Raw genomic sequence first — 19,051 nt, 5'->3', positions numbered from 1 at the left:
CTGAGGTTCGAACCCATGACTATAGGACCCCAGAACCCTCCCTCTCACACATCACCCTGAGGTTTCTGAGTTTAAAGGACCCCAGCAGCGATACCGCTGGTTGAACTCATGGAAATAGAGACCTCCCAGAGCGCGGGTTCCAAAAGCTCCCAAGAGGCCCTGCGTTCAGCGGTCTGGCCAGACGAGTGGGCGGTTCCAGACGCCGGAAGGCGTCCCGGAGACTACGTATCCCAAAAGGCTCCGCAGAACGCCGCTGATTGGCGGAAGGGAGACCGGCGACAGTGTGATGACGTTTCGGGACGCTGGCGCGCGGGATTTAAACTTCGGCAGTTTACGCGGCGTTAGGATTCCCAGAGTTGTGGTTTTCTGGCCTTTCGCGTGTCCCTCACCGGAGCTCCTTCCTGCCCATGGACTCGTCGCTTCAGGCTCGCCTGTTTCCTGGTCTCACCATCAAGATCCAGCGCAGTAATGGTGAGGGGCGGGGTCCTGAGACCATAGGGACCCGTGGGCTGAGATGACTGAAATTACCGCCCCTCCCCAAATGGCAGGCCCTGAATCACTATTAGGGATCCCCGCACACCCCAGGTCTAGGTCTCCTCACTGGCGGTCAGTCTTCCCTACCAACGGCCAGGGGCCTCTGTACTGACCATGCGTCTCCTTTCCGTCCTCCAGGAGTGGGCGGAGCCCCCGTGTCACTGGACCTTTCCGGGAAGTCAGGATTCCTTTCCCCTCCAAAGTTCTCCCCTGAAACTGCCCTGCTCTTGCAGGGACCTCGGTTCTCTGACCCCTCTACTCTCCCATTAACACTGAGCACTTACAATATGTCAGACACCGGATTCAGGGTAATGGGACAAATGATGAGATCCCTGCTCTTCATTCAGGAGCTTGCAGTTCTGCCCTCTCCTTTTCAGTTCAGCCAGGTATCTCAACTATGGCAGGTCTGATGATTCCAGTACCAGTATCATTAGAATGGTCAGACATAAAGGTCAGGAGATAGGGAAACCTGAGGGCGCTAGAGCCTCAGTGCTGTGTTGAAGAATGGCTCACCTAAGCCCTAGAGAGACTCTCCTGCCCAAACATACCTTCACTACGCTGTAGGCTCTCTTTTGAGTCGGGGTGAGCCCTTATCCTCTACAGCTCAGTTTTAAGAACTGTTCCCTGCCTAGTTCACTGAGGGATATTCCAAGGGTGGGGTGCCAAGAGGTTTGTCTGCTGAGATTAGAAAGAAAGTCAACTGTCCCTTCCTTCAGGTCAACTTGACATTTGAGCCTCTGGGATCCTAACAGTGAAAAAGATAGGTAACGCTGGCCTTTTCATACTTTAGGCATAATTCACAGTGCCAGTATAAGCACTGTGAACTTGGAGAAATCCTGCGTTTCAGTGGAATGGAAAGAAGGAGGAGATACAAAGGGCAAAGAGGTGGGTTCTATGAGTGTGCCTCTACTACAGTTAAAAAGACATGTGTGGAAATGGAACTTGTGTCAGCTTTGTCTTCCATCCTGACTTGTCCTCCCCAATCTTAAATACGGTCCTCTTTGAATGCTTTGGGACTCTTTTTAAGGCAGCCTTGTTCTAAATTGAAGCAATCAACAGTTTCTGGTGTGTTTGTAGAAAGCAAACTGCACAGAATTCTAAAACCTTACTCACCCAAGCTAGCTTCTGAGTGCACACTACCTATGATACTGATTTGGAGAGTAAAATTGATAATCTGTTTGGGGAGACAAAAGTATGTTTCTGAAACACCCAAAAATAGAAGGCAACTACAGATGGAATAATGCTAGAGCAGGTCAGAGATGGAAACTCACTGCAGATGAGCTTGTGGGGGTGGGGCCAAAGACACTGAGGTGGCCCTCATGGGGACGGGTAAAGAAACTGGCTCCAGGCGCAGAGGAAGGCTTAGTATGCTTGGCAGCAGCAAAAAGACTGGAAAAGGAGACTAGAAGGCCTTTGTCTCTGGCACTAAGATGTTTAAGATCTTATTCTGCAGCCAGTGGGAGCCTTGGAAGGATTTTGAGAAGTAGGAGGGATATCCCTAAGACATTTATGTTTTAGAGGCATGTGGTGTAGTGAAGAGGTCACCAGGCTGAGTACGAAAACCTGGATTCTAGAGTCTGGCCCTGCCACTAAATGTTCTCGAGCACATTTCTGCTCCTATGAGAAATTCTCCTCGTTTATGAAATGAGGATGATAATAATATCTACTCATAGGGTTGTTTGAGGACTTATTCAACAAATCCTTTTGTACTGGTTCCAAAATGCCAGCCAGTGTGTTTGGTGTTGGGGATACATAGGTGAGTAAGACAAACCTGGACCCACTTCATGAAGCTTAATGAGATAACAAATGTAAAGTGCTTGCTTAGCGTAGTGCCTTATGGTAGACACAGGTTTATTTAGGTGGTGTATTTGAGAAATAGAAGAACTGGATTCTTTATATTATGTCCTTGAATCAAGAGGTTCCTAAAATCCCTTTCAGCCATCTATTAGCAGTTCCTCGTGACTTGTTTTTGTTGTTTGTTTAGAAATACAATTCTTATTGCGTCTTAACTCCAGCTCAAATGTTGCCTGTGGAATAAAGTTCAACCTTCTTAGTGAGGCATTCAAAGCCTTTTCAAGATCTGATCCCAATCAACTTTTGTCCTTTTTACCATACACTCCTCCCAAAGTATCCTGTGCCAGGGACAAATGAGGCAGTTCCCCACTCTGTGATCCTGCCCAGTGCCTCGCTGCCTGCACACTCTTATCCCTTCCTGAATCATTAATGTGAGAATCAGTTAATGTCGGAACTCTGGTTTTCTGCATTGTTTATGCTCTCTGTAGTTTAGGGATTGGAATTGGGGTGGAGGGGTAGTAGTAAGGGTTTGTAGCTGTCCAAGAAAGGTGAATAGAAGTGTGACTACTAAAGTACTTACCAGCTTTTGCACTTGATCATCTGTCCTCCTTGTCTATCCCATGCTGCTTGGGTTTCCAGCCCTTTATGTGTATGGCTTCTCTCCCCTACTAGAATATGAGCTCACTGAAGGCAAGGGCAATACATGTCTTTTTAATTTTTTGGTTGCACCAGGTCTTCGTTGCTGCATGTGGGCTTTCACTAGTTGAAGCGAGTTGGGGCAACTCTCTAGTTGCAGTGCGTGGGCTTCTCGTTACAGTGGCTTCTCTTGATGCAGAGCATGGGCTCAGTACTTACGACTCTAGAGCTTGAACTCAGTAGCTGTAGCATACAGGCTCAGTTGCCCCCCAGGATGTGAAATCTTCCCAGCCATCCAACCATGGGACCGCTAGGGAAGTCCAATACATGTCTTAGTTCAGTTTGAGTACCTTCCCCCTACTGCCTTACTTATGCCTAATAAGTGTTTGAAGAAGCTGTTAATACATAAAAATTGCATATGTAGGAAGTGAAGTTCTCACCTGGGAGTACATGCTGCAGCTCTTTCACATTTTATCACAAATGTGAAACACAAATAATCAAGTTGGTACTATTTTGGTGTGTTTGAATCTGCTGTGAAATATGCTGATGAAGCCTGAGTTGTCCCTGGGTTTCAGGACTCTGGTGATGTAAACCTGGAATTGTGACCTCATTGCAGGCATGCACAGGAAGTAGGGAAGGCATGAGTAGGATGCTGTGACTGGGGAAGAAGTTTCTGGGCCCGGTAGAAAATGTAGGTAGATTGAGGACTAGGTAACCGCTCTCGGGTACTTGTCCCCGCCCATAAGATCCTGAAGGGCCCTCCACTTGACTGTCAGTGGGACAGTTAGAATTGTTTCCCCCTTGGTGGCAGGCAGCAAGAGGTGTTCAAGGGCTGTGCCCAGCAGGACCCCACTGCCCCACAGAGCGGTAGGGAGCCAAGTGGCCAAGATCTACTGTGGACTATCTGACTGTTGGCCTTCCTCTTCACCTCATTCTCATCGCTAATGTCTACCATTCATTCGCTTGGAGATCAGAAACCAATATCCATCTAGATGGTAAAACACAATCAGGGAATAAATATTTGTTTATAGCTGTTAGTACTTGGCGGAACTCAAAGTTTATAAAATATGAATTTAGGGGTAGCCTTGATTGCAGAAATGCAATTGAATTGAACAAGCTATGTTGTTCATAGAAACTTTTACTTTCTTCTTGCAGGTAGATTTTGATGATGTGGCTGCAATAAACCCAGAACTCTTACAGCTTCTTCCCTTACACCTGAAGGACAATCTTCCCCTGCAGGAGAATGTAACGGTTCAGGTAGCTGCCAGTCATCTGACTACAGCCAGTGCCCAGAGGATGCACTTGGCTTGTTTGGGTCTTTACTGGTTTGTTTTCTGGGCCTGCTTAGTACTTCAGCACAGTACATGGGCCCAGGATAGGCCCTTGAGAACTGATAAGACCCATATGTCATGGTGGTTTTTTTTTTTTTTTTTCAGAAACAAAAGCGCAGATCAGTCAGCTCCAGAATTCCTGCTCCAAAGGAAGGTAAATGGATTTCTGCTGACTCACTGTCATGGGGTTTGTGCCAGAAATGATGTTCTTGGGGTGCAGGAAGCTGTGAGTAGACTCATGGTTCCAGTTAGAAGACCGCTACTGTGTAGGCTGAGTCCTGCCCTGTGTTCCACGCCTTTCTCAGTGAGGAAGAATTCAACCTTCAGGGAGGAAGAAATGGAGAGGTGTTGGTCGAAGGGTACAAAGTTTCAGTTAGGCAAGATAAAGAAGTTCTGGAGATTTAATGTATATCATAGGGCCCATGATCAATGAGTGTATTATATACTTAGAAATTTACTATGAGGGTAGATCTTATGTTGAGTGATTTACTACAAAAGGAGAAAACAAAATATAAAATGAAGGGTACAGGGGGAAACTTTTGGAGGTGATGAGCAGATTTATAGCATTGACTATGATGATGGTTTTATGGGTGTATGCTGCTGCTGCTAAGTTGCTTCAGTTGTGTCCGACTCTGTGCAACCCCATAGACGGCAGCCCACCAGGCTCCCCCATCCCTGGGATTCTCCAGGCAAGAACACTGGAGTGGGTTGCCATTTCCTTCTCCAATGCATGAAAGTGAAAAGTGAAAGTGAAGTCACTCAGTCATGTCCGACTCTTCACAACCCCATGGACTTCAGCCTACCAGGCTCCTCTGTCCATGGGATTTTCCAGGCAAGAATACTGGAGTTGGGTGCCATTGCCTTCTCCATTATGGGTGTATACTTACCTCCAAATCCATCAAGTTGTACACATAAAATACCTCCAGCTGTTTTTATGTCGATCCTACCTCTGAAGCAGTTAAAAAAAAGAAAAAGAAAAAAAGAAAAAAAAGAAAAAAAAAAAAAAGAAAAAAAAAAAAAAAAGAAAAAGAGAATTCAACCATTCAACCTACAGCTCTTAACTTAGACCAATCTCTTTGGATCTGGTGCATTTGGGAAATTTGCTAACTGGCCTGGGAGCCTTTCCTGTGGAATCCAGAGCGGTAATCAACTGTGGTGGGCTTGTTTTCTCTCCCTGGGGAAATGACATGCCTTGGAGTGAGGTGGTGAGTAGGCTGTCAGAAAAGCTAGGTCAGGGCCATTTAGAGGTAGAGTTGGTAATGCTATGGTGATCTGGGGGTAGGGTGGGATTGGACAAATAATAGCAGTGCTTTGAACTCCAGAGAAAGTTAGGCTTTCTCTGCAGGAATCAGCATAAACCTACTTTAACTATGGTAGGCTGTGATGGGTGCCTATATGCACAAGCTGCCCAAAGAATCCAGTTTATAACCCAAAGCTAGCTATACTTCACAGCCTGCACAACCTGTCCTAGTCGGGGGGTTATCTCTGTCTCAACATAATCCAGCCACCCTGGGCCCAGAGACTACTTGACTGGAGCTTCAGGCTTCCCAGGGGCCCGAGGTGAAAGGTGGGGTGGTTTTGAGCTTGAGCTAGGCAGGAATGGTGTAATGCTGGCCCTCTCTTGCTGGCTGTACCACTCCAGTGGCCTCCAGGAGAAATATGAGTGGCAGTGGTCTCTCTCCACGTGCACGTCCCAAAAAGATATTGCCACTCTTCCTTTTTTCTTTGTTTTGACTATGCCACCTGGCTCATGGGATCTTAGTTCCCTAATCAGGGATTGAACCTGGGCGCTTGGCAGTGAGAGCACGGAATCCTAACCACTGGACCCCTACTGCTCCTTTTAATGGGAAAAAAATAACGATTCATTATTGAATGAATGATATTGAATAGTAGAAGTGAAACATAAGATCACAGATCTTTTGAGAAATAGGAATATTATAATAATTCATGCTCTTTATGAAAAACATAGATTGATTATATAGAGCCATCATATCAGCCTAAACTTAGGAAACTCAAATTCCATATAGGTTGATATTTGTTTATATGACACTAGTGTTTTATTTCCAAATTTACTACTTTTATTTTATAGGTACATTATTTCTTCTTATGGAGGGAAGCAATATAGATGAGTAGAAATTGACAGGAATTAAACTTGTTTAAACAACTTAATTGTATAAACTCAGTTAAATTGTTTCTGTCAGTTAAGCATTCTTTAAAGATTCCAGAAAAATCAGTTGCTGGTCCCATGGCTTCTAATGCTGTGGCCCAGGTCTGGCTCTGTAAAGCATCTTAGAGCAGTGGAAAAAGCCCTGGTCGTGAAATCTGGCAGTCTTGGGTTCACATCCTGACTCTGACACTTACTAACTGAGTGACACTGGGCAAATTGCTTAATTTCTCTATGCCTTAATGTCCCCTTTTATCAGTTGGGAATACTAGTATTTACCTCTGGATGTTTGGGAAGATTGTAGAATGGTAGGTGCTGCTGCTAAGATTAAAATGCTTTTTTTCTGGGATTAGGTCTGTGTCTCCAGAAATGATCTCACATTGTCTGTAGGTTCTTCCGTTTACTCCAGACAGATGCTCTTGTGGGATCCCTCAGGAGCTCTCAGACTGCAGGATGTAACAAATTAGTTTTGGGGTCACTGGTACTTGGCCTTTCTTTCTTGGATGGAAGGAATGGGAAGTTGGTGGGCTCCTTTCCAGGTTTCGGGACCCATCTCACCCTGTATAGAATCTTGAAGGGTTACCCTCGACTGTCCCTCTATCTGTTTTGCTCTTCTGATCACAATGCACTGACTGGCCACGGCCCTTGGTCCTTCAGGTCTCCGAGGCCGCTCCACTCGCATGTCCGCTGTCTCAGAGGTTCGAATCACCACTCAGGAAAATGATATGGAGGTGGAGCTGCCTGCATCTGCAAATTCCCGCAAACAGTTTTCAGTTGCCGGTGAGTAATGAATCTGTTCTCCCTGTTTGAGGCCCTAGAGCAGCTCTTCACACATTGCCCTGAGCCTGTTTTGGAATATCCTAGGATTCCTATACTCCCTGGCTTTCATACCGTTCTGCTCCTGCACCACTGCTCCCTTATCTGAAAATCGTCTCACTTTACTTTTTAAACTTTAAACATTATACATATACACACACACATATATATATATATGTTCAGGAAAGTAAACCTATCATTGACTATATAGTTCACAAAGTAAACACACTCATATAACTGACATCTAGATCAAACAGCATTACCAGCACTCCAAAAGTCCCCTTCAGGCCCCCTCCCAATTCCTAAGCCCCAAGGGTATCTATGTCCTGACTTTGGATCACATAAATTAACTTTATCTTCTTTTGGACTTTATATAAATGGGATTTTAAAAACATTTTTAATTGTCAATTTGTACTAGTTATTAGTAAATTAAGTGATTTAAAGTCAAGGTAAACAAAAGGGTCATGGCCAGCTATGGGAAGTTGCTGTGGGTTGTACCTCTCTGGTTGTACCTTTCTAGGTTGAACCAGGTTCCCATTATTCCTAGTTTTCAGTCCTTCCTCCTGTTAACTACTGGGGTTCTGAAGTCAGAAATTTTTCCCAAATGAGCTGAAAGGCCTCGCCTGGCCTAAGAACCCTTACTTGGTCAAGCCTAAAGAGGTCAGACCTTTAAAGGCTTTTCCCTTCATAGTGAAGCGCATACTGAGCAACTCACATAACCTTTAAGATTTCTTGACACCAGGAGCCAACCCCTGTGGCGGGGCTTACTGGGTTCAAGGTGTGGATTGAGATGAAGGGAAAAGCCTGAGCTCTGCTTACGCAGTAGAACCTGAGCCCTTGCTGAGCTGGCAGTCAGTAGCCATCCTCCTGGCCTGTGACCCTCTAGGGCTCAGATGAACACAGCTGCTGTATGCCTGCCTGCTTCTCCAATGACTCTTGTTCCCCCACAGCTGGCCCCTCTAGGCCCTCCTGCCCTGCAGTGAGTGAAATACCATTGACGATGGTCAGCAAGGAGGTGGAAGAACAAGTCCACTCCGTCCGAGACAGTTCTTCTGCAAACTCTGTGAAGTCAGGTAGACACACTGAGCTGTCTGGTACCCTGCTGCTAGTGCAGGATAGGAATTACAGCTTGTCCCAAACATGGCTTGCTTGGTACCTGAGTTCAAACCATGTCTGTCTCATGGGGACATGTTGCCCTGTGGCCACGGAATTGATCTTTCACAACAGGTGACCCTGTCACTCACTGCCAGCTGGCAGAAGCTCTCTGATGTAACTGAGGTGTTGTTACAGCTAAAGTCTTGGTCAACACCTGAACAACAGCCCAGAGTGACCACCAAACAGGGACAATCTCATCTCTACTGATTGTTGAGAAAAAGGCCACAGAGGCATAGAGAGAGCTTGGGTTAGACCTGGAGTGCTCATAGTAGCAAGTTTCTTGTCAGCTTGGCCATCCCAAGAGTCATAGCTGGTGCTTCTCTTTGCATGTGGTGATGTAAGAGCAAGGGTCTAGAGAAGGTCTAGCCATGAGAAAGGCCCAGGACTCCACACAACAGCCAGAGAAGAGCAGGCTGGCCTAGACAGGTAAAAGAGAGGGCTTCTTTTTTTTCTCTTCCACTAGTTCGGAGGAAATCATGTATTGTGAAGGAAATGGAAAAAATGAAGAACAAGAGAGAAGAGAAGAGAGCCCAGAACTCTGAAATGAGAATAAAGCGAGCTCAGGTACCTTTCTTGGGAAGCAAGGGCAAGGGTTTTTGTATAGACTTTCTTAACTGCAACCTTGTCAGCAACAGAGATAGATAACGGTTCAGCCCCAGCATTTCTGAGGCTCCAGTTCTGATAACCAAGAATTTTAACCAGTTTCTCATCAGGATTCAGAGAACAAATAATTCAGATATTTTTCTGAAGACCTTCAGATGATGAATATCTCCTACTGGTTATCCAGTGGGCATGCCCATCACACAGTTCAATGGCAGTTGCCTGTTCCCCTGACCTCCTAGTTGCGCATATGTGGGGTGCCACAGTGGAGTTCAAGTTTGGGTTATTACCCTTTGGTTGGGTTAATGGCACAGGAGAATCCCAGCCTGCTGGTCTCCTAAGACATGGGGCAGTGGCTCTTGCCCTGCTTCCTAGAGTGGTTGCTGCATGCCTAGGCCCCCCTGCCAATCTTGTTCCCAAAACTTTGTGCCTGAATTCTCTGCCCAGAGCCAGAGTCAAGGGCAATGAGATCGTGTGGGGGTTTTGTCAGCCCTGAAGGGGCTGTGTGCATAGGAAGGGCTGATGTTGCCACTGCCTAGCACTGAGGCCTGCGAACACCTACACCTTGGCAGTCAGTCCTTCTTCAATCTTACCACAAACAGGAGTATGACAACAGCTTTCCAAACTGGGAATTTGCCCGCATGATTAAAGAATTTCGAGCTACTTTGGAATGTCATCCGCTTACTGCGGCTGATCCAGTAAGTAATCCCAAAGGGCTTCTATCTCTCCTTCCTGAGTAGGCGTACAATTTTTTAAAAAAATATAGTTGATTTCAATATTGTGTTAGTTTCAGATATACAGCAAAGTGATTCATTTTTTAATATATATAAAAAGATTCTTTTCCAGAGTAGGCGTATAACTGAGAGACAGAAACATCTCTTAAAGGAATGAGAGCACACAGGAATCGTCACTCACCCTTAAGGGCGTGAGGGTGGGCTTTGGTGGGGTGGAGCTAGCAAGGGCTAGATAGGAGACTCTGATCTTTATAAACTCCCTTCCAGCCCCCATCCTCCCTGCTTCAATAGATTGGCTAAATTCTTACTGCTAATCATGAAAGTGTGCTGAAACCTCCTATAGGCAGCAGAGTGAGAAAACTGAGAAGAAAATTCAGAGCTTTCTTGTGCTCTAGAGTAACTATGAGCACAGTGGGTCCCAGTGTTAGGTCTCGGCCCCTGACTGGGCCAGACATATGATTAGTAAGGGAGGGGCTCTGGACCAGCTTTCTTTCAATATTACACTGACCTTTTTGCTGACGGTTGTCTTCTCTCCTCCTCCTGAAGATCGAAGAGCACAGGATATGTGTCTGTGTTAGGAAACGCCCACTGAATAAACAAGGTAAGCCCTACCTTACCTTAGCCCCAAGGTAAGTTCAGTCAGAATGAGGCTTCAGACTGAGGGTCCTCCGTGTCCAGGGAGCATCGCCTGAAATACTGTCCTTCTGCAGAGTTGGCCAAGAAAGAAATTGATGTGATTTCCGTTCCTAGCAAGTGTGTCCTCTTGGTCCATGAGCCCAAGTTAAAAGTGGACTTAACAAAGTATCTGGAGAACCAAGCATTCTGCTTTGACTTCGCCTTTGATGAAACGACTTCAAATGAAGTTGTCTACAGGTTAGTCCCTTGCCTCTGTTTCCCCCCTTCCTCCTGACACTTTCCTTTTTCCAGTGTGGGACATTGTGGTAGCACTTGCACTCTCAGGCATGCTGACTCTGAATCCCTTCCTGGCTTCCTCTTGTGTCTTCTTTGGATGGACCATGATGCAGAGCTGGCTCTGGCTTCTAGCACAAGGAAGGCCCTGTTGGGGCTGTCACATCCTATGTTTCAGCTTTAGTGGCCCATGCTTGAGTAGACAGAAGTGAAATATTCCCACTGCGCTCTTTGAGGCTGGGCTGGGCAGGCCTCAGGGGTTCTTCCTGTGTCTGTGTCCTGTACAGCCACCCATTACCCACTGGGCTTAGCAGACTCAGCAAACTCTGGAGCTGCTTGGTCCAGTACAGCTCCCACTAACTTCATGTGACTGTTTAAATAAAAGTTAAATAAAATTAAAAGTTCAGTTCTTCAGGGGCTTCTCTGGTGGTCCAGTGGTTAAAAACCTGCACCTCCACGCCAGGGGCCATGGGTTCAATCCCTGATTGGGGAACTAAGATTCCCACGTGCTATACAGTGCAGCCAAAAACAAATTCAGTTTTTCAGTTACACGAGCCACATTTCAAGTGCTCAGTAGCCATGTGTGACAGTGGCTACTGTTGGACAGTACAGATAGAGATCATGTCCAGTATCCATCCTCAAAGTTCTTACTGGACAGCGCTGCTCTACACTGGAGGCTGATAAACTGTAGCTCACGGGTGAAAGTTGGCTTGCAACCCTTTTTATATGGCTCTCAAATTAAGAGTGGATTTTGTGTTTTCAAAGAATCATTAAATATATATATATATATCTATATATATATTTTGGACTTCCCTGGTGGTCTGGTTGCTAAGATCTGAGCTCACAATGCAGGGAGCCCAGGTTCGATCCCTGGTCAGGGAACTAGATCCCACAAGCCACACTATGCTGCAACTAAAGATTCCACTTGCCACAACTAAGACCCAGTGCAGCCAAATACAGACATTTAAAAAATGTCTATATATGTATACTTACGTATGTGTATATATGGAAGAGACCTATGTGGCCCACAAAACCTAAAATATTTTAGGCTCTTAAAGAGTTTCTTTGATCTTTGTAGTGTTTCATATGCTGGAAGTGGGCTGCTAAGCTCAAGCTTCCCTCTGTGTCTCCAGGGTAGAGGAGGTGCTGGTGGCTCAGTCAGAGTATGGACCAGCCTGCTCCTGGCCAGTTGGTCCAGCCCTCCCCAGGTGGTTAGGAGAATTTCAGATTTGTAAGTGGGGCTGGGGTCAGGTGGGACCACTTTGCTTGGAAGGAAGCCCCCAGGAATCCTGCTTTGGAAGGGTAGCAGAACCACGTTCTAGGAAGCACATTTAAGCAGAGATATGCATGCTTCCCCATGCTTTCTCTTAGGTTCACAGCAAGGCCACTGGTACAAACAATCTTTGAAGGTGGAAAGGCAACCTGTTTTGCATACGGTCAGACGGGAAGTGGCAAGACTCATGTGAGTATTCAAGCCTGGCAGAGAGTAACCTGCCCTTAGTGCACCTCTGGGCCTCTGAAAAGGAGGACAATGAGTTTCTTACAGAAGGTCCCTTCAGTGCAGATGCCCCACCTCCAGATGCTCTTGCTGTGCCAGGGGCAGGGAAGGGCCTTAGCAGGTCCAGCTCCCCTCCTGGCTGTAGTATGGCCCACGGTGGTGGTGGAGCCAGAAATGCTCTGGCCTAGGCCAAGGGCTCTTTAGCACAGTCTCCTGTCCTTTCCCTTTGCAGACAATGGGTGGAGACCTCTATGGAAAAGCCCAGAATGCATCCAAAGGGATCTATGCGATGGCCTGTAAGTAGTGTGTTCTGCCCCAGCAGGGTTGGGCACAGAAGGGCAGGTTGCTTACTTAATCCAGGTTCTCCCCACAGCCCGGGACGTCTTCCTCCTGAAGAATCAGCCCCGATACCGGAAGCTGGACCTGGAAGTCTATGTGACATTCTTCGAAATCTATAATGGGAAGGTAGCTGGCAGGGAGCCCTCTGTTTATGCTGCTGGGGTCCCTGAAGTTTTCTAAAATCTTGAGGTTGGCTAGAAATTGTAGAAGACAAACACCCTGTGTGTTGTCACGCCTTTGGGCCACTTTGCCCAAATGTGTGGGAGGTTTTCATCCGATGGTGGAATGGGAGGCACGCTCAACAAGTAAGCAGGAACACGCCTCAGGGCTTCCTCCCAGACGGGAGGCTTGCTTGTGTGTGCCCTGTGCTCCCTCCATGCACCTCCCTCTTAAATCTCTCTTCTTCTCCTGATCGCACACATTCATTCTCATACTCGTACTCTCTCTATATTTCTATGTATCTCTCTACGCTTTTGGAGAGTCACCTTCCCCGAGTGGGGTCTAGATAATAGCTAATGTGGCTAATTAACATGTTACTAGGTACTGAGCACTATTCTAAGCACTTCTCTCAGCTCTTTACCACAACCCTACTGGGAAGTATCACCGTTACTGTCGCTATCGCACAGATGAGAAATGAAGCTGGGTGGCTAAGTACCTTCCCAGGTCACGCTAGTAAAGAAGCAGGGTCACATCAAACCAAGGTGGCCCAGTTCAGCTCCCAGATGAACTGCTCGCTGCTCATCTGACATCACCCAGTGTAGCCTCTCCCGCCTTTCCTGTTCCCAGCCATTGTCTAAGCTGCGACAGGCTCTGAAGCGGGGAGGGATCAGTGGGTGCCTGGTGCCTGACAGCCTTGGCCTTGTTCCCCTGCCCGGCACAGCTGTTCGACCTGCTCAATAAGAAGGCCAAGCTGCGCGTGCTGGAGGACGGCAAGCAGCAGGTGCAGGTGGTGGGGCTGCAGGAGCGCCTGGTGAGCTGTGCTGATGACGTCATCAAGATGATCGACATAGGCAGTGCCTGCAGGTCAGAGTTTGGCCGGAGGAAGGGGCCACCTTCTAATGCCAGGTCAGGTGATAGATGAGCACTGAGCCCTTTGCTGTTTCCACAGAGCACCACTTCCCCCAGCTTGGTGAGGGCTCTGAAGGCCTCTGCCTTAAGCGGTCGCAATGGGGCCAATGACCCAGGGTCAGGCTCGTCAGGGACGAGTCAAATCATCTTGAATCTGACCAAGGCAGGCTTTATTACCAGACTTATCCAGAGGCATGCTTCCTGACTTCTCTGAGTTTCTTCTTACTGTTCCCTCTCTCTGTGGTGGGGGACAGAAGCTCTGGGTATGCTCTAGCTGGAAGTGATGGGACGAGAGCTCCTGTGTAGAGGGAGGAAAGTGCTCTTCTATCAGGGCCCTCAGCGTGGTGCAGTGGGGTGCTGAGCAGCATATGGAGGACCAGGGAGGGACTATCTCCCCAGGGCCCTCGAGTTTAGCATGTGGTTCATGACAGCCCCTCCTTCCCTGCGTGCCGTGCAGCAGAGGTAACTCATGCTTCCCCATGGCCTATGGCCCAGGGTCTGGCCAAGGCCCTCACACAGAATTCAGTACTTTGGCTGCCAGGGTAAGCCATACCCAGAGTGGCTGGAGGGAGGGCTGCTGCCCAGGGAAGGAAGGACAGAAGTGGGACAGGATGACTCAGAACGTCTGAGTCCTGGCCCTTCTCCCTTTCCTCCTGGAGAACTGACTGCCTTGGAGCCTCAGGTGCCATGGTGGCTGGTGACCGCCCGCCCCCTCAAGGAGCTCATAGCCCTGCTTTGTCCTCCTTTGCCACAGGACCTCTGGGCAGACATTTGCCAACTCCAACTCTTCCCGCTCCCACGCCTGCTTCCAGATTCTTCTTCGAACCAAAGGGAGAGTGCATGGCAAGTTCTCTTTGGTGGATCTGGCAGGGAATGAGCGAGGCGCAGACACTTCCAGTGCTGACCGGCAGACCCGCATGGAGGGTGCAGAAATCAACAAGAGTCTCCTGGCTCTGAAGGTAGCCAGGCCCAGCTACATGGGAGCCGGTAGCCCTGGAGGGCTGCTGGGAGGAAAGGGTGGGAGGGAGAGGGCATCTTGAAAGGAAGGAGGGGACCTCAGCTTCCCCTGCTGTCCCCCAGGAATGCATCAGGGCCCTGGGACAGAACAAGGCCCACACCCCATTCCGCGAGAGCAAGCTGACACAGGTGTTGAGGGACTCCTTCATTGGCGAGAACTCAAGGACCTGCATGGTGAGTTGGGCCCTTTGGAGTGGTGCAGTCCTGTCCCTGGGCAGGAGGCTCTGTATTCTTGGCTAGCTGGGTTTCCAGGCTCTGATTTAACTGGGCTTCACCCCTGCTTTTGGGCAGCAGGCTCCTCTTTGCCTGCGCAAGCAGGGAGGAAAGGATCTTCTCCCTTTACTGTGTGTCTGTGCACCTCTTGGGTCGGGGAGGTCGTTCCTCCCATACCTAATGAAACGGGGGCTGCAGGATTCAGGAGGAGGACCTTTGGGGAAGCAGGAGAGGCAGTCCTCGTCCCTCTGTGACTTCCCTCGGGTCACTGGCTCCCAGCCTAGGAAATTGAAGAGGGCCTCAGCCTTGAGTGACTTTCTGTCCCCTTATTTTACCCATAATGCTTTCTAGCTCAGATCTGCCCTCCTTCCTCACCAGGGAATATCCTCTCTCCTGCCTGCTGAGGAAGGTGGGAATTTCTGACTAAGCTCTAAACCCTTCTCCCTAAGGCAGTATGTCTGAGCCCAGGTGAACTAAAGTTTCCAGCAGGAATCACAGAGCCTTGCATTGTGACCTTGGTGAGAGGAACGGGTCAGTAAAGAAGTAAAGAAGCAGGAGTAATTAGATATACCAGCAAAGACAGGGGACCAACTTTTATTTATTATTATTATTTTTTAATTTTATTTTATTTAACTTTACAATATTGTATTGGTTTTGCCATATATCAAAATGAATCTGTCACAGATATACATGTGTTCCCCATCCTGAACCCTCCTCCCTCCTCCCTCCCCATACCATCCCTCTGGGTCGTCCCAGTGCACCAGCCCCAAGCATCCAGTATCCTGCATCGAACCTGGACTGGCGACTCGTTTCATATATGATTTTATACATATTTCAATGCCATTCTCCCAAATCATCCCACCCTCTCCCTCTCCCACAGAGTCCAAAAGACTGTTCTGTACATCAGTGTCTTTTTTGCTGTCTCGTATACAGGGTTATTGTTACCATCTTTCTAAATTCCATATATATGCGTTAGTATACTGTATTGGTGTTTTTCTTTCTGGCTTACTTCACTCTGTATGGGGACCAACTTTTAAAGAACCTTAGTTTGCAGGGCCCACGAGGCAAGTTGCCTGGCACACAGTGGGTATTTAATGAGCTCTCCCCCAAATTCCTGGCAGCCTCTCCAAGAGCACCCTTACCCTGGGATCCTTGACCATTAACTAACTGCCCATTCCTTCTTTTGCAGATCGCCATGATCTCACCAGGCATAAGCTCCTGTGAATATACTTTAAATACACTAAGATATGCAGACAGGTACTGGTACCTGTGCCAAGTGGGATGGGAAGGAGCAGGGTTGGGGAGGGAATGGCAGTGATGAGAGTGGGGAGGGGGCTCTGGGGACTCAGTGCCTATTGTCTCCTTCTATGACTCACTAAGTCTGAGGCTTGGGAGTTCATGTATGAGGCTACTAGGTTTTTTTCTGATCCCCTTCAGGCTCTGGTGGGGAGCAGTGTGAATAAGAATCCTTCTAGGTCAAAGCAAAGCCACTATTCCATCTCCTTGAAGTCTCGAAATCTGAGTAGTGCTGCACACTTGTGAGTGCCAAAGAGGCTGCTGTGGGAGCTGTGACCTTCTTGTTTTCTCAGGGTCAAGGAGCTGAGCCCCCACAGTGGACCCAGTGGGGAGCAGCCAATGCAGATGGAAACAGAAGAGATGGAAGCCGGCTCCAATGGGGCCCTGAGTGCAGGCAATGTAAGGGGAGGTGGGCCAGGCAAGAATGGAACATGGCCAGCTGAGATGGGGACCCGGCCACACTGTCATCTGTCTCCTTTTGCCCCCTTAGTTCTCCAAGGAAGAGGATGAACTGTCTTCCCAGATGTCCAGCTTCAATGAAGCCATGACTCAGATCAGGGAGCTGGAAGAAAGGGCCATGGAAGAGCTCAAGGAGATCATACAGGTGTAGAGCTGACCCTGGGCTCAGCGTCATTCCTTGAAAGTGACGGGGGCTTTACATGCACACATACACCCCCTCCTCGGGTCTTCTGGCTGGGGTGGCAAGAGGCAGCCTTCTAGATCAGCATTTCTTAATTCCCCAGTTAGTTATTCAGCTGCTTTTATAGGGCAGCTAATTACCACACCTCCTTCTCCAGCCTGGCACACAGAGGCTTTCCCCCATCCTCCTGGCTGGAGCTAGTCTCTCTTTCCTGTGCTCCTGACTGAGGGTTTGGAGGGTAGCCAGCTCTCGTTTGTTCATGAATGTTGGTGAATACTTTCTATATACCACCAGCTCCTGTGCTGAGACCAAGGGCCAAAATCATGAAGGATGGATAACAGGCCTAAAGAAAGACTTGATCAATCCTGACTCTTCTATTTATGAGCCAGTTTCCTCAGGAAAGTCGTTGAGGCTCACCGGGCCCCAAATTCTTCATCTCCAAAATGGTCAAGACAAGATGGTTACACTAAGGATTAAGTGATATGTTGTTAAACACTCAGCCTTCCCCAGCATGTGGTCAGCCTTTAGTAGGTGATAGATGCTACCACTGCCATGATCCCTGCTGTGGAAGTGCAAGTAGGGGAGAGGCCTGAAGGGCATCCTAACAGTGGGGCACTCCAAGTGTGGAGCAGCGAGGGCAGCGAGGGGCACTTAGAATGGAGGAGGGGATGTGCAAGGTCAGTGTCTGCACCTGCCTCAGGTGCTCAGGGTCCAAAGGTTTGAAAGGACATGGTACTTTTCAGGAAGAGCAGTAGGTTTGCTCTGGCCATAGCAAAAGGTGAGAGCAGGTGAGGGAGGGAGATCAAGGCTGTGGGCGGGTCAGCCGGGACCTGATGCTAAAGGACATTATGGTTCACACCAAAGGCCTGGACTTCGTTATGAGGGCAGTGAATGCCTTTGAAGGGAGTAAAGCAGAGTGGTGCCTTGGTCACGTGAGAGCTTTTAGGGACCTTACTGTGGCCACAGCACAGAGCCCGGCTTCAGGACCCAGGGAGAGCATGAGTAGAAACGCTAAGGAGTTAAGAGCAGTTAGGAGATTAGTAGAGTTCAGGAGAGACACTGGTGCCTAGACTAGCTGTGACCATGGTCTTGGGATTGACAGGATGACATGAGATTTAAGAACCATTTCAGGGGTGCAGTTGTTAGGATTGAGGGACAAGGTGAAAGAATTTTTGCTCAGATTTCTGGCTTGGGCATCAAGATATGCATTTGATATCAGGGACAGGGACAAGTTTTTGGCAGGCAGGGGAAGGATAGATTCAAGCTGAGAGTTATGGGGGAAGGGTCAGGAGGCAGGGCCAGGGCCATGGCTAGAGGAACAGGCATCCGCATTGCAGATGGTAGAGCCCTGGGAATGATTTGCTAAATTGGTTTGGTCATTATTGACCTGACAAGGTCCGTCTTGTGTCGCTGCAGCAAGGGCCAGGCTGGCTGGAGCTCTCCGAGATGGCTGAGCAGCCAGACTACGACCTGGAGACCTTTGTGAATAAAGCAGAGTGTGCCCTGGCCCAGCAAGCCAAGCACTTCTCAGCCCTGCGAGGTGGGTGCAGCTGGAGGGTGGGGCCTCTGTGGGTGGTGGTGGCTCTGCCTGAGGGAACAGGGTCTCCAAGAGACCTGCTGACTTCAAGTGCACCACCCCTGCCTTCCAGATGTCATCAAGGCCTTGCGCCTGGCCATGCAGCTAGAAGAGCAAGCCAGCAAACAAATAAGCAGCAAGAAACGGCCCCAGTGACGACTGCAAATAAAGATCTATTTGGTGTCATACCCAGCCTTTCCCCTCCCCTTCCCTCCTCAGCAAACTCTGGGCACCTGGTGGGTCTGAGCTGGGACAGACTTTGGTAAATGCCAAGTATGGGCGTATCAGGGCCCAGGGCAGCTGGGAGGAGTCAGTGTGCATAGGACACAGCTTTCCTTTTCCTCACTTGCAGCCACGGAGCGAAAAAGGATGGAAGGAAGGAGCTTTTAGTTACCCTGTGCACTGCCCTTCTCTCCCAGAGGGGGGGGCTCTCCATCGTAGAGTTTTCCCGTAGGCAGCAATCTGCCTGTGTGGACTGGCTGCTGGGGGAGAGCTCCCTGGGGCTGTCCTGGCTCTGTGGGGAGAGAAGGAGCCTCTAGTTCAGCTCTGCTGGCTCTGGCCTGCCTTCCACACCCTTGGTCCGGCCACTAATATATCTTGTACTTTAAAAAAAAAAAAAGTTTCCCAGGGCCTCTTCCTTCCCTGCTGGTTTTTGAGGCCCATGAGGATCCCTGCTGTTTTCTGTTTTATGTGTTTATATATTATGTCTAATAATAAAGAGAAAAAAATCA

General features: G+C 48.5%; 1 protein-coding gene across 6 annotated transcripts; it reads left to right on the top strand.

Moving 5' to 3' along the window:
- The first annotated feature begins 301 nt into the window (after window positions 1-301).
- KIF2C (kinesin family member 2C) lies at window positions 302-19,051 on the top strand. Of its 6 annotated transcripts, none has more exon segments than NM_001101147.1 (21): window positions 302-471; window positions 1,325-1,419; window positions 4,120-4,221; window positions 4,401-4,449; window positions 7,117-7,239; window positions 8,226-8,348; window positions 8,894-8,994; window positions 9,633-9,728; window positions 10,311-10,365; window positions 10,475-10,637; window positions 12,045-12,135; window positions 12,404-12,467; window positions 12,545-12,636; window positions 13,391-13,533; window positions 14,333-14,537; window positions 14,659-14,769; window positions 15,998-16,065; window positions 16,398-16,503; window positions 16,595-16,708; window positions 18,161-18,284; window positions 18,394-19,048. In NM_001101147.1, coding segments are annotated over 21 exon segments (2,172 nt in total). In that variant the 5' UTR covers window positions 302-407; the 3' UTR covers window positions 18,477-19,048.

Source organism: Bos taurus, chromosome 3 (genome assembly GCF_002263795.3).
Source record: "Bos taurus isolate L1 Dominette 01449 registration number 42190680 breed Hereford chromosome 3, ARS-UCD2.0, whole genome shotgun sequence".
In the NCBI taxonomy this organism is placed as follows: Eukaryota; Metazoa; Chordata; class Mammalia; order Artiodactyla; family Bovidae; genus Bos; species Bos taurus.
The sequence above is the reverse complement of the archived record's forward strand: the minus strand, read 5'-3'. Positions and strand labels throughout refer to the sequence as shown.